Consider the following 16405-nt stretch of genomic DNA (forward strand, 5'->3'; position numbering starts at 1 on the left):
CTAAAAGGTGTAATCAGGAAAATCCAAGGTCTCTGTCTGTCCTTCGTCACGGTGAGAAAGACAAAAGACAGCACCGGGTGTCATGGACGGATGGCCTCATGGATGGATGAAAGAGATGTGAGGAATGAATGAAGTGATGAATGGACCTAGCAGGGCATGGCGGGGAAAGCTGCGCTAACTATGCTAAGCTACTTCATCACCCCATGTCTGATGATACGTGAGTTATTCGCCAGTGTTTGTGGTGTGTTTTCACCACCCATCCCGCCACAGACACACAAAGCATCCTGAGAGCACAGGTTTGGCTCTTCACAGCGCAGACACGAGGACCGTCAGAGCTTCAGAATAAAACTCATTTCACACATTCGGTAATCCCGTGCAAACCAACGTTTCAGAAGACAAGCTGCTTCAGCAGGTTTCCAGTACCCACAGCTGCTGGCATCACAACAACCTGGGGTTAAATGGTGGTGGATGGTTTTTACACAGAATCTGCTGAGGAGGAGACGTTTGTTTTAATGGCAGACAGCTCTCTCTGTTACTGCGGCTGGCTGCGAACGTTTGTCAGACTCTGATCAATACTGTGCTGATCAGTTTGACATGTGTTTACAGCTTCAGTGTGGGACACCTGGCAGAGCTGCTGATGACGGCGTTGGTTGGAAAATATATCATGTTGTTATCTTATGACTGTTCAGAGGAAAGAAACACGCACGCAGAGTCACAGTAACATTAATAATACTTCTGAGTGACGCTTGGTCTGTATCTAAACGGGTTTTTGTAAGTCTCGGTTAGTAAGGATTTTCACACATGTTGACATTATCAATATATGATCCAGAATGAGGCTCTGTGCTGTTGAACTGTGCAGGCAGCACACAACATAACTATGCTTCTTCTGTTACATGCTAACATTACTTCTGCGATGGGGGGACGAGTCTGTGATTTGTAGCCTGACACATGACAACCTGTAGCGTGTCATGTTAGCGAGTCAGAGCCCAGTGTGTGACATCACAGTGTGTCCACCATTTATAAATGTCACAGCACTGGTAAAATGACCTGTTTAAGCCTGGACCAGCTACTAACACCTGACATAAGCTAACGCGACACCGTGATGGTGAGTCTTCAACCCCCCTGCTGCTCACACCCTACTCTGCTTATATACAGCAAACATGTCTTTCATCCAGTACTTTGATTTATGACCAAGTATCTGCAAATTCTATTGAATTTCCCATCAGCCTCGGCTGCACTTTGTGTTCACTGACAATTAATATTGTTGTTCGTAATCTCTTTTTCTCAGTTTCACCATTTCTGCGAGCTGCTGTCTCAGCTCGCTGCAGAGCTTCTAACTCCCCCTTGTTTCTATCAACAATCAGACAGGTGTGCAACACATCTGTCAGTTACTACAGGGTTAGAAGGAGGCCATAGATTTATCATCACATTCCTGTGACACTGTCAGACTCATGATGGACAGTTGAAAAATAAATAAATAAATCGAAGCAGCATATGTCGTCTTTTTATTCCAGACATTCCTCTTTGTCAAAACCTGCTGTCTACATTACCCACAGTGCACCTTGACTTCTGAGAGTTGGGTGGTTGATTAGGGTGTGTTATGCTAGAAGTAGCCTGGAGCCTGCAGCAGAAATGAGGAACGGGTCAATAAGTGAGGTTCTGGTAAACTCTCTTCTTCCTAACTCCACCTCCACCCACTCACCCACCCCCCCGGTTTGTTTCAACTTTTCACACTTGACCCTCTTTGACTCAGGTGACATCACCTGAGGACATTTATCAAGAGAATCTGTGAACAGCACATGATCTTTGCTGTAGAAACAGTGTCCACTTTGTCCTTGTGTATTTGCATATCTCCCTGTGGAGTCAGCAGGATAAAATAAAAGCACAGTTTTTTTAAGGACGAGCACAGTTTTAATACCATCAACATGACGCTGATGGATTCTATACTCGCTGGTCAATAAATACCATTATGTGTGGACACTAATGGGAGCAATAAGGTGCAGGAGAAACTAAAGAAGAATCCTTGATGGAATTCGATCACAGGAGGAGGAGGGGGCAAACCAGAGTGATTAGACCACTAAACTAATGTTCACCATGTTATCTGTGAGAGAGTATGATGCTTTTATCACTCTCCCACCTCAAGTAGTTTAAAAGAAAAACTCTGCACTGGAGGACGATGTCATAGAGACTCTCATAGCACTTTGTTACAGCTACTTTCAGACAACAGTTTTCTATCTGCACCATTAGCATCATTTGGTTCTTTAAAAACACTTTCAATTACATAATTATGAGTTTTCAACCTAACACGGCAGATGTGAGCATAGTTAAAGATCTTCCAAATGGTCTTTGGGGTTAAAGACGTTAAAAGACGTTTTTATTGGCTGAAAGAAACACTCAGATCGACACCTCTCATGTCTGTGCAGTAAACACGGAGCTACAGCCAGCAGCTGCTTTGGTTAGCTTAGCGTAAAGACTGAAAACCAGCTAAGCTAATCAGCAGCTGGTATGGTTTGCGTAAAGACTGGAAAATATGAAAAATGAACAGCTAAGCTAACCAGCTGCTGGTATCAATCTGAACATGGAACTCTCACAGAGAAGTAGAAGGAGAAGTTGAAACCCTGATTATTTAATCATACAGACGAGACATTTCTGAAGATCACAGATGACCTTTAGTGAAACTTCACTTTGAGAGAAATAAAGTGGAACAGAACAGCACAAATTTACATATGAGAAAAACACGTGGGCTGAAGAAGTCATTCACTGGCAGAGGAGGACAGACACACTTCCAGCCTCACTGACGACAGAGTTTACTGAGAACCTGCAGGATATCTGCTTAGCATAACCAAGCTGGAGACATGAAGACTCGCTGATCTGCACCAGGTTCTGTTCTCAGAGCAAAGCCTCAAACGCTGAGTTAACTAACTAACCATAAGATATGCAAGGTTCCTGCTGCTGAACATGCTCTCTCTCTGAGCTACACTGCAGTTAACCTCACCTGCACGTACATAATCAGTGAGCTATAGGTTTAGACAGGTGGATCATGTGCAGCAACACTTTTGCCAACGTCTGGACTTTTACTGGACTTTTCCCCGTCACCTCACAGGAGCCCGTCCAGCTCTGCTGTGGAGGACATTAATGCTTTTATTCATTTCAACAATTATGTTACTGGTCACACTGAGTCCATTAATGGGCAGGGAGCCTTTCTGTGGTGCCCCATCACTGCACTGACCCGCGACCCTGAACACTCCCAACACCATCCATCCCGGACCACTTACTAAAGTTACTGCAGGACAAAGTCAGAGAGGACCAACACAAAGTCTTCATCACTGAACACAACACGGTACACACTGACTGCTGCTTATACAAGTCAATCGGTTCAACAGCTAGTCCATGACGGCCTGACAAAAACTACAAACACCACGGTCTTTGGTTCTCCTGATGGAAAACCCATACAACAAGTCTCAAATCAAGACCAACAAGTCTCAAGTCAAGAATAAAATGACTTAAACCATTAATTAACCATTAATCAAACTTGTTGAAATATAAATGTCAATTGCATATAAAACTGTAAACACTGGAGATTTCTTTGAAGGACACCTGGAGACAGGAGAACATGAGAATAAAGTTACCACCACAGTCACGTAAATAAGACGTGGACCAACATGAAGCTCACTGCAGTATATTATCACTCATCCTATGAAAGACAAAAGCAAAAGTCTGTTCATGACAGAAACATCTAGAGGAGGAGGCAGTGGTGAAGCAGAGGGGAGAGGTGAGACCACAGGAAGGAAGGAAAGTAGCTGGGTTTAACTTTACACCTCACATGTGTGAACTCACTGGATTAATTAGACCTGACAACACTCACTCACAACAATGACAAGACTCTCAAAATACATTACACAGACCAGGTGTCTCACCTGCAGACTGTCTGTACTTACTACGACCTGTATTTCTCCAAATTCCCAAGAACAAACCCAAACTTCATGCATCATATTTCCCTCCAAACAGACCAATTATAACCTAGTCAACAATCTTTTAAAGGGACAGTTCAACTTTTTCTGAAAGGGGCTCATGCGCTGGATTGTAACACTCCTCCACAAAAAGGAGCTGGCAGGTGACTGAGCCAGGACCAACAAGTCCCAAGCTGCTTGTGTTTCCACTCTTTAACGCTAAGCTAAGCTAAGCTAAAGGGAGCGAGTCTCGGGCGGCAGACTTTGTGTCTCTGTGCAGGACTTGGCTGGATGTCAGCTGTTTCAAAATAAATTTGCAATAATACGATATCGCCCAGAATGATTTGACTGGAATTTGTTTATACTGAACTGGACTTTGGTTAATCCCTCCGCTGCCCTTTGCTATTACAGGACCGTGCTGACTCCGACTGCTCTGCAAACAACTCTTTGTATTTGGTTGTGTTTGGAAAGGGAGATGGGGACTTTGTGTGGAACCAACTCGCTGTGTTGCGTAAGCTATCCAGCTGCTGGCTGTAGTTTCATATTTCCCATAAATGTCGAACTATTGCTTAAAATCTAAGATAATAATTAATCTCCCTGTCTTATCTAAGCCTATGATATTAGACAGGCCCTCTCTACGTCTCCATTCCTCTCACACAGTTTCCACCCTTGATGCTTCACAAGAACTGAATTCATGTGTTTCGGTGTTTTGTAGACAGAGTTATCAAATGGAAATGAATCAGATGCAAAAAGACACATGAATCAGACTTCTCCTTCCCCCTTCTTTTGTTCTGAGCTGTGTTTTTTACTGCCTGACAATTTGCTGTGAACCAGCAGCTCAGGAAATCTTCTGCTGAGAAAACCGCTGAAGTGAATTCACTTTGTGTCACAGCAGAAACTTTCACTGCCTCATTGGTCAGGGTGGAAATGTTGACTGCAGTTGCATATTCGGTAAGTATTTTACATGAGCAGTCAATCATACAGTACACCGTCGGCATCAGCAGCACAGAACTGCCACAACCTGCAGAATCACAACCCGTTTCCTGAGAGCAAACAGGTGAGATGTGTACCTCAACCCTCACATCCACATGGACCAGATCCATAAAACTCTCATCTACGACTAAAACAGAACTAAACAGATTCATAAAGCTGCATGTGCGTTCTCAGTCATTGCGGAGCGTGCACAGGCCTCACAGTTAGACAGATAGGATGTAGAGAGGCCACGAAGAACGACGATTTCAACGACTGTTGCGTCATCGTTATCAAACATCAGAACAATAATCAGTGATTAATTCATAGAGCTCACATTGAAAACAGCCTTTACACAGTGCTTCACAGTTCAAAATAAAAATGAAAAGATTGGTAACAGGGTGATATAATCCATCACTCATTAATAATCCAAAATTAAGTTTCCAGAAGTGACCGTCTGTGTAAAAGTTTCATGAAAGGCATCGCTCGTTTCTCCCTCTTAACTTCTGATAACACAACTGTGTATGTACAGATGGATTTGTGCTCTGTGCCAGTAAAGGTGCACTCATACACAACATCCATCCTCCATTATAACAAAAGAATCCAGCTGACTACACTCCAGATTATATAAATCTATTTCCCAGTACAGTGGCTGTACGATGCTGCTGATAAAACACAGGCTGTGACCTGTCACATTCATTAATCTGTGACTCTGTGACTTCACTGGGACATCCAGGATGAGCCTGACTGAAAGGGCTTTTATGAGAGATAAGGAGGAGAATTATAAACTGCTGAGCCACACACATGAACCAGCAGGAACACGGAGAGACAATCAATCAATTTCCTGCTTCCGTGGCCACAGAACGACGGGTGAATGCTAAGAGATGTGTCGGCTAATGATACGTGATAACGGGAGCAGAGCGGCTGATGGAAACAACAAACAGACCCACTAACAGCTGATTAAACTGTAACTGTAAACACAACAAACACTTCATAAAATGCTGTCCGTATCGGGAATCCTGTTGATCGGGTCGAGAGGGGAAAAAAATATTGTATTGTAAATATTGTATGTGCACACAGACTTGTCATTAACCTGGATTTATCTTCATCCTGTCAGACAATGTCCTGATTATGAGATATTGATTTTATCTGCGGCTCAGCAGCTACGTGACGACAGTGTTTATGAGCAGTGATAGATTTGATCCTGGTTCAGTGTCTGACTGAAACTACATTATACATGTACGGTCCCAGTCAAGTCACTGCTAATATGTGTAACATGTTGAATGCCTGTCCTAACAGATGTTGACCGTGACCAACAGGTTTGTTCTTTAGAAGCTCTCCCTCTTTTACTTCTTCCTACTTCTGCAGAAAATAAAATGTTCAAACATTTTTAGAGGTGCTGATTCAACTTCATGATCAGTTTGGAGGCTGTGGTTTGTGTTACTTTTGAACTATATTACATTATACTAACAAGTGTTTCTATTATTTTGTCCACCCCATTTACATAACTGAGGGTAAGCTTAATAACAGACACAACTCTCAATAAAATGCGGCACAAACTACAGCCTCCAAAAACGAACCCACAGAAACTGAACATCAGCACCTTCATGAAGGACGATCTATTATCTGACTGACTTAGTTTGAGCTGTTGTTCCCAACAAACTGACAAGTGAGCGTGTTAAGACAACAAACTGAAAACATCCCGGTCATTAAAGCCTCCGAGCATTATGAAATCAGACTGTATAGACTGTATAAATCCTGATTACACTGAAATCAGTGATGATTCCTGTTTAACAGAGAATCATGCAGCCTGCAGACGTAGATGTAACTCACAGCTTCAGTGTGAGACCAGATGAGTCGGAGCCGAGCGAAGAGATTCAGTCTCAGCCGGCGTTTCCTGTCAGTCGTTGCTTTACTTTGGCACCAGCTGCAGCTTTTATCGTCTGCTAATTGAATTTCCTCCACACTGCAGCCCATCAACACCCTGTGATATGCTCCACCGTGGCCTCATGATGCGCTTGTGAGAGTGAGAGAGTGTGAATATGAGCGAGGAAAATCCTGACCGGAGACGGGAGAGTGTCACTTTTAGTGAGATCTGGTTTCATCTGTGTTTTTATAAACCGGCATATTTTGGATTCAGCCGACAGCACACGATACTGACATCGATATTCAGAAGATTAAAAAATCTTAAAACCACGTATCAGACCATAATTTTTTTACATTATTCAAATTCAAAAAGCATGAGAGAGAACCTGACCTTTGTTTTGGGGCTTATTCTGCTCAGGACAACACTTCCTCCATAGTTTTCACATTAAAAGTTTTCCATCCTTCTTTATACATGCAAGCCTTTATTGTGAAAAAACATGAGGAAGTGTTGAGTTTTGTTTAAGATCAATCAGGAGAAGAAATGTCTGGAATTAATGAGGATAAAGAAACATGATGTCTGAGCAGAGCAGTGAGTTCTACATGACTCTGCAGTACTGATGAGTTGGTGCTGTGGAAATCGTTGATTTACCGAGTTTGCATAAAGTGAGGAACAGGGGAAATTAGAAATAAAGGCCTGGCTCTTAATGCGCCTGAGGTAAATAAAGTCTCCAACCATTGTCTGAGAATTTACTGTTTGAGCGAGTCTGCCTGCAGAAACAGGAGGGAAACCAGAACATCTCTTTTCTGCTGCTGAAGCAGTGAAATGAGGATAAAATGTTATTCTACAGAGATTAGAACTTCTCCGTGTTTGGATGAAACCCAATTATCCAGTTAACCACGGAGACAAACACCCTTCAGCCACATCAGGACACTTTAATCCACATAATGCAGCACACACTCAGAGTACACACTGTAAAGTACGGGTGGCCTGAAGGGACATTTTCCCTAAACACAATTAAGCACAGCTGATTTCTTCCCTCCACCATTTCATGCTGAACCCCAAACCGTCAGCAGACCCTCAACTGTGTCGTTGGGCCTGAGCTTTATTGAGAGGTAATGAGTTTGGATTCGCCTTCGCAGCCGTGTCACTGGAGAAGCGGCTGTGTTAATTAAAGCTCAATCAAATGTTGATGAAAAGCCCAGAGCAGCGGCTCTGTGACAGTCACGGATGATGCACAGGGCCGGAGATCTGTTTCCCTAATTAGTACATTTTCAGAGAGACTGCTGACTCCTCACACATCTGCAAAGAAATCCTCGTTTCTACAGAGCGGCAGAGAGTGAAGTAAAACCTTTTACATCGGTTTCATTCACTATTCTGATGTCTGGTAAATCCTACAGGCTGAATTCACTTGATTAAAAGTTTCCAATGTAAAGAACAGCAAAGCTTCAGAATCTGGTCACATTGTTTTGATCTTTTCTCTATAAAAACAACTAGAAAATGGTGCCATACTCTGTGTTTGTTTGTTTTGAATATTAATAATGCAATAACAATTTTACAGCGCACATCCAGGCTGTGCAATGAGGGAAAAACAATTTGATTCACATGGGAGTTGCAATTCTTATCTTCCGTTTCCACAAATTGATTTTGTACATCGTTAATTAAGTTTTGTCTTATCATATAGAAAAATATTACTATTGTTATTCTTGTGTATGTATTTTAAAAGATAAAATCCTCTAGCGCAACAACTCAGACACTTTAAAAAGAGAAGAAAAAAAAAGCAAGAAAAACCCAGACACCCCCATGTTGCCTCATGTTCTGTAAACAAATATACAAAATATTTTACACCCTGGATATACATCAGAAAATAGTTCAGCTTTGGGAATGATCAGATTTTTAACAGAAGCAGCCTTATTGTGACTTTAAGCGGCTCTGTTCACTCTTTGCAGGCTCTGTGCAACAACCAGACAGCGTACAGCAAACACACACTAGAGCTGTGTAAAGATTATCTTCAAAGATCCATCCAAGATCCAAAGACCATCATTCAGAGAGCAGCTTTAGCAGAGTCAAGCTGAAGTGCAGAGCTAAACGGGCGGCCAACAACACACACACACACACACACACACACACACACACACACACAGCTTTCTTTCCTATTCATCAGACAGCAACCTTAATTAGAACCAGTCAGACTAACTGCCAGTTATGTTTTATAATTCACGATTCAGTGGATTAAAAGCACAAGTGAACAGTTTGACACGCAGCGAACAGAAGTCAGAGTCTGAAACTGGTGCCATTCTTTAAATAGAAAAGGTCCAGATAACACCCAAAACAACAAAAACAACCTGGCTCAGGTGCATTATGGGTAAGAAAAAAAGCCAGCTCGGACTCACCCCTGTCTGTCTCCATCCACCAGGATTCGAACCAGGATCCCTGTAACAGCAACCAGGATGGGGTAGTGGTCAACACTTTCCAGCCCTGAAACACAAACATTAGTTTTAATATTGACAGAAAGGTTCATCGAAACTGCACCGATGACACCAGCGCTCTCACCGTGACTGCTGCAACCTTTAAAGATGCTATTCCTGCCAGTCACTTTAATGTCCGGTTGCCTGATATGTTGAAATGTGAGACAAACTACTGAGTTTTACTGTTTCGATTTTCGCACTTCAATAAATGAATCCCTGTAATGAGTCAGTAAAATGAAAATTCAGGTTTTTTTTACAAACCTGTGTGTTTATAACTCCAACAGCATTAACATTTTGACTGATGAGACACAGTGACATCACTTGACACAGAGTCTAGTTGTGTACAAAACAAAATCCATCAGATGGTGACAGAGCTGGTAAACAAATCCCCCAGTTTTATCATATTATCTAAACAACAAATTAAAAACAAAAAATCTGTAAAAACTGAAAGTGAAAGCTCCCAAAATGTCCGTGAACTTCAGAGGAGCTGGGAGGTGTATGTTTTTTTTTTTAAACCTGTGGACAGAAGTAGACTAGCTAATTCCCCTTTTTTCAGGTCTTTATGCTAAGCTAAGATAGCCGTTTCCCCAGCAAAAGGTCTTTATGCTAAGCTACACTAGCTGTTTCCCCCTGTTCCCACTGTTTATGCTAAACTACAATAGCCGTTTCCCCCTTTTTCCAGTCTTTATGCCAAGCTAAACTAGCTGTCCCCCACTGTTTCAGGTGTTTATGCTGACCTCAGCTACCTGTTAAAGTTAAAAGGACACTAACAGAAAAGATTCACATCTGAAGTTTTATCCTAAACATCTCTAACAACCAAAGTCATTGTGTAAATGATCATGTCACTGTCGGGAATGAGGGACACAAGATAATTCAGGATATTTCCTCCTCTTAATTCTCTACTCCATCATCTTTCACCACCAGGCTTCATGAGAAATCTAACAGTTATTAATCTCTCGTCCTGCTCAGAGTCTCACTCAGTTTCCTGCTGCTGACAGAAATGACTTTTTTACACGCTTCAGTAAACCAACACCTCCCAAATAGAGCCAGAGCAGCTCAACTTCAGCGGAGCCATCACCGTTCCTATTAGTCCATCAACAGAATAAGTTCCTGCTCCACTGAATGGATTCACATGTTTATCCAATTGCTTGCTAAGTTAGTGTGTGACCATATTCCTAATACCTCCACTTTCATACTGGATGTCGATATTAAAACGTTGCCACGGTTTCTAATAATTTACTAGAAATGAACTGATATATACCTGTAAATTCAGAGGAAATCTTGTGAAAAGAGATTCAGAATTTTGCAATAATTATAAGCCTAATTAGTTCATTCCAGTTTATTGATAGTGTAACCAGAGAGTATTTTAGTTAGTGCTGAACTGAAAATGCAAAAATGTGAACTACTTAACCTCAAATAGTTTAGAGAACTTCATCTGTTTCCTGTAATATGGGCCAAATTATGCTTTGTTAAAGAAACTCTCTGTGAAATTAAGTGTTAATGGAAAATGGCTTCACAAAATTAAACTTCAAATATGTGTGCATGTGCGTGTGTGCATGTGCGTGTGCACGTGTGTGTGTGTGTGTGTACCTGGCAGTCTTAAGTTGACAACACGATCAAACAAGTTCTTCTCTGCTGTTACTCTGTTTAACACCTGGTTCAACAGCTGCAGAGGAAGAGACATCAAGTATTAATATGTTTTTCAGCAATAAAAGCAACCAACTCCTGACACACACACACACACACACACACGCACACACACACACACACACTCCTTCTTCTCCATCCATTCAGGGCTCGTATTCATCAAACTTCTTAAACTAAGACGTTGGACTCAAGTGAAAGTTCAAAATAACAAACTTCAGAATAAAAGCTGTTAATTTGAAAATGTACCAGAAATCTGAAAATGTGAACCATCCTTTCAGAGTTCATGTGGAGCTTCAGATGTGGTTGAACGACTGGTTGTTCGAACAGCTTCTTTTCTAGCATGAACTGCCTTTAACCCAGAGTAACCCCACGTAAACAAGAGAAATCCGTGAGCGAACCCACTACACCCGTCACACTGTGACGTATGCGTCTCCTGGCGTGGATCACCTGAGCCAGTCGTCTGAGGAGCAGCTCTGCGGAGGGGCGGGACCAGTCCAGGAAGATCTCAGGGACCAGAGTGACGGTCATCTCCAGCACACGCAGCAGGCTGACTGACAGGTCGAAGCAGGTCGCGCACACCTGGAACAGGGTTTTACATGTTCAATCAACACACCAGGTGACTCGGCATGAAGTAGGTAACCCTGAATACGAACCTATGACACACACTGATCTGAGAGTGAGAGCAGCAGATTAAGCCAGCAGGGTTGATACATTAACAGTAAGTGAAAGGATTTTTATTTTGCTTCCTACTTTTCTTTTAATGAGAATAATGATGCAAAGACTCCATGGAAACAGACAAACGTTATTTTCTATCATGTAGCTGATGCCACACATGTGAACTCGAGTCACATTGCTTGGGCTAGAGCCATGAATCTGATCACTTTAGACGCAACTTGACAAAAACACAAACGACTTGCAGCTCGACACCATTGACTCATGAATTCACTTGGACAAACAGAATAAAAGATTCAAAACCGGATTTAGATTTAATACATTTCTGTTACCTTCAGCTGACGAGTGTCCACAAAGTTCCTCTCTGGACGCTCTGCTGCCTGCTGGATCTGACAGAGAGAGAGAGAGAGGAAGGAGGGACATCATTACAGTCAACACACCTTTAAATCATCAAGGATTTGAAAAAGCTGAATTTTAAAACTCGAACTTTAATATTTCTGTTGACTTTCCCAATTTCACCTGCATGAAATTCAGACAAGTCTTTACTGAAGTCACCAAGTAAATCTACTGTGACACGCAGCTTAAAGTCAGACTTCTAAAACCCTTATCTCTGTCCACTGACTGACAGAGTGAAGCAGCTTTCTGTTGAATAATTACAGCTGGAGCAAGAAAACTTTATTGGTCACTTTGATGAACAACAAATCCTGCAGACAGTCAAACTTCCAGACAACCGCAGCGACTCGTGTTTATTCTGTCGTAATATGAACGTGATGCACAATAATACATCCGCTCAGCAGCAATAACAACACTTTCAACTACAATAGTGTTTTATAGACCTTTCTAACATGCTAATGTTTAGCAACAACAGTGTTGACCAATCTTAGCAGCTTAGTTTTGCTTGTTAGCATGCTAACATTTGCTAATTAGCAGTAAACACGGCTGCAGCTGATGGGAATGCCAGAAGTTCTGCAGCTATCTTGTCATAAACCAAAGTATTGGACAAATTAAACCTGATGATGGCGTTCGAGGAAAAGTCAGAGGATCAGCAGTTATTATAGTTCAACATGAACGTCTGAACCACATTTCATCACAATCCATCCAACAGCTGTTGAGACATTTCGGTCTGGACCAAAGAGGAGGACCAACTCACAGACATTAACATCTCACTAACATGGCTAAAATAACAGCAAAGAGAAGCTAATGCTAAACGCAGAGCTGCTCTCTGAGCAGTTTATGTGTGAAGTGAAACCCAGTGTGTCTCTGAGGAAACAACAACTAATGCTGCTGTGCTGCATATAACAGATATTCCCACAGGAATGTGATCAATTAGAAAACTAAGTGCTGTGAGGTTTGATGATTCAGAGTCTTACTGAGGATTTATCCAAAAGCCAAAATAATCTTATTAGAGGGAAACAAAGAGCACGCCTTACTCTGTTTTTACATGTGGGCTTCATCCTGCATCTGACTCTACCAACTAGTCAAGTTGTCTTTAAAGGATCACTCCACTGGATTCAGCCCAGAAAACCTGGACTGCTGTTACATGAGTCACATTCCTGACAAACATCTCCCGACGTATGGAAGTGTTGATGTCAGTTTCTAACGAGGTTCGATGGTTTCAGCTCATTTTAGTGCGAAATCAAAACGAACTCACTGAGACATGAAACTTTCTCACCACGGTTAATGCATCGTAATCAAAAACGCTAGTTTTCATTAAACCTACTTCACATTAAATCATATCAAAATGGCAGCGTGGTGCTGCATGCAGGTGCTGAGGTGAAGGTCTGACAACAGGAAAGTATTACAAAAGCTGAAACATGGCTGAATGTTTTGGTAAATGACTGACAGTGTAAGCAGATGGAGGTTATTTGGCTTAAACATGAAAAACCACTGAATGGGCCTTTAACCTCTTTAACACCACCTCTGAGTCAGTTGATAATGCTGCTATTTCCAATCACTCTGAAGTATCTGTGAAGCCAAGTGATGGAAATACTGCTGAAACTTTTATGGAAACCATATCCACATGTGGATAGGTGGAAAACTGTAGTCCCGTTTCCACCCGACTTAGAGCAAAGTATAAGCAACTTTCCTGAAAATATATAAAAAGACAATGTGAATTAATGTCTGACAATGTTAAAGGAGAGCAATGATACATCAGTGACTCTTTTAATTTCACACATTTCTCTCCCACTGACCATTCAACAGTGGAGACAGACATGAATCACACCTTTTTCAAACTGGTTTTCTTTTCTGCATGAGTCTAGATATTTTACAAACTGTGATGAAATCTCTTCAATCTGATATTAATGTATTAATGTATTTGGCCCCCCTTTCCCACCAATGGCTCCTTTGTTACAAACTGACCCCAATGTTTCCTAAGACAGTAAACATGGGCTCATATACACTGTAATGTGTGTTTATCTATGCAGTAACATGGTATGCTTTGTCTTACCTCCTGGATCATGCCAATGAACTCGGAGAAGGCCCAGTTGAGCTGGTTCAGGACACTGTTGAGGAACGAGGCGGCCATGTCTTTGTCCATACTCAGCAGCTGCGCCATGTGTCTCTGCAGCAGAAGCGACGGACACGGCTCTAAACCAATCAGATGAGAGGAAACGGGTCAACAGAGAGCAGAAGCTTTTATTTTAACAGCATGTCCATCATTTCTCAGAGGAGCAGCAGGTCTCGTTTTACCCTCACACCAAAAGAGGGACTGGGTTCTGGGTTCAAAGTCTAATCAGAGGAGAGGACGCAGGGGCGGGGACGAAGCAGGTAAATACAATATAACTGAGGAGACAATCGCTCGTGTCAGTCTGTTAAAACAACAGAAGAACCAACAGGTGAGTCAGAAGTCAGAGGAAAACTAGAGAGAGAGGAGAGAGTATAGGAGAGGGATTACATGAGAGTACACAGGAGGACACAGCAGGGAGGACAACGCAGATGTAAACACACAGAGGAGAGGAGGATGAGGAGGGTGAGGACAAACAGAAGCGTGTGGAAAAGATGAGGGGAAGCTCTGCAGAGCTCCTCCCTCCTCTGAGAGACATGATGGGAGCTCTGTGGAGTCAAGTGTTCAATAACTCCTCCTCTGCTTCAGCAGCATTTTACTGTTGTAGCTTCTCCAGGTGGAGCTGCTTTGAACTCCTTTATATACAGGGAAATCTATAACTGCCAATAAATACATAACAACAACGTTCCCCCAAATCTATGTTCGTACGTTTTATTCTGAACGTCAGGGAAGAATAAAGGGCCCAACATTCCTGCATGGACCAGGCTGTGTAAAAGGGGCTGGTTTTATTACAGTGCATGTCTGTGTATGTCGTTCCACCAACTAACCATAATAAATCATTACTCATTACCCACTGAACCCAGAGGGAGGGGGATATGGATGAGAGCTAAAGGGCCACGGCACACAAAACAAAACAATCACAATTTCTGCTGATAATGGGAAGTCACATAATCACATGCACTGTGTTGAATTTCTCCTGGGAAAGTGGGGTCCTGAAAAACTGCTCTCTACAGGTTCTACTTCATCAGACTGAGGAGCGTGGGACAGGTGGGGGTGTGCACTCAACACCGCTAACAAAACGGTCACAGCAAAAATAAATGACAGCAGCGAGCGCTGAACAAAGATGGGAGTGGTGGAATGAATAACTTACTTTGGAAACTAGCAATGGACAGATCTCCTGAAAGGCATGCAGATGAGAAGGCACACAGATGACAGTCAGTTATCATGCAGGAGAGAAGAAGAAGCAGAAAATCACAACGAAGAGGAAAAAAAGAAACAGGAGCAGGAAGAGCTTTGATCCAAATAGGACAAAGACACGGCAGAAAAATGCTTAACACTACATTCAATTATCAAAGGAACATGACATCATGCTGGGGGAGGGGCTCAGTATCCATATTACCTCTGTGCTTACAACACAGACACTGTAATAATAATACATTAATGTCTCTATGAAGAAAAGTGGCTGTTTGTTATGTGATTAAGGTGAAACTGAAGATGACGTCCATTTATATTGTTTATTATTTGATGATACAGCTGTGCAGTGTGACGTTTGTTGCAGGTTGATGTGGGTATATATTTGTATGGCTTAATGTTTACAACTCAATAACGAACATAACTAATGAACTGTAGTCACTGAAAGAACTTGATACATTTTATGGATTATACCAGGTGTGGTTTTACGTCATTCTAATATAATAATGGTCAGAAAACACCAGGGACTAATGGAAGTTAGCATTGTGTGTGTGTGCGTGTGTGTGCGTGTGTGCGTGTGTGTGTGTGTGTGTGTGTGTGTGTGTGTGTGTGTCTCCATCTCCCTCCTGCTTCCTAAAATAAACTGCTGGTCTCCGTCTGTATAAAAGCGTCCATTACAACTTTCAACAACACTCACATCTTGAGAAGAAATGTCGTTCACGTCTTTTAAAACCTTCTCATGTGAGCTGACACACACAACGGACACACACACACACACACACACACACACACACACACACACACACACACACACACACACACACACACACACACACACACACACACAACACACACACACACACACGGACACACAACGGACACACACAAACCGATGATTAAAGCCGTAAATCAAACAGTGATGTAGTAAAAATAAAGCTGCTGTCGACATGCAGCCGTGGCCTCAATTTATTTATGGAAATTCATGAAGGAAAAACCAGGACTCTGATCTGAACCAGGAACACTCTCAAAAAAAATTTAGAATAAAGTTGTTTCTCTCTAAGACAAAAAAACAAAAGAAAAAAAAGGGACGGGGATGAACAGAAGGAAGAAAACACGAGGGACAAACAGAGTCAGAAAC

At 42.1% G+C, this 16405-nt stretch overlaps 1 protein-coding gene across 1 annotated transcript in view; it reads right to left on the reverse strand.

The window, feature by feature from the left end:
• rnf123 (ring finger protein 123) overlaps positions 1–16405 on the reverse strand; it is a 123157-nt gene that overhangs the window by 77436 nt on the left and 29316 nt on the right. The window contains exons 32-36 of the mRNA XM_022742188.1: positions 14020–14159; positions 11903–11959; positions 11346–11477; positions 10842–10917; positions 9177–9261 (exon numbers count right to left, since the gene is read on the reverse strand). Coding sequence (XP_022597909.1) covers positions 9177–9261; positions 10842–10917; positions 11346–11477; positions 11903–11959; positions 14020–14159 — 490 coding nt within the window. The remainder of the gene's footprint in view (positions 1–9176; positions 9262–10841; positions 10918–11345; positions 11478–11902; positions 11960–14019; positions 14160–16405) is intronic.

The sequence above is a fragment of the Seriola dumerili genome, unplaced genomic scaffold (assembly GCF_002260705.1).
Source record: "Seriola dumerili isolate Sdu_G_001 unplaced genomic scaffold, Sdu_1.0 BDQW01000066.1, whole genome shotgun sequence".
NCBI classification, from domain to species: Eukaryota; Metazoa; Chordata; class Actinopteri; order Carangiformes; family Carangidae; genus Seriola; species Seriola dumerili.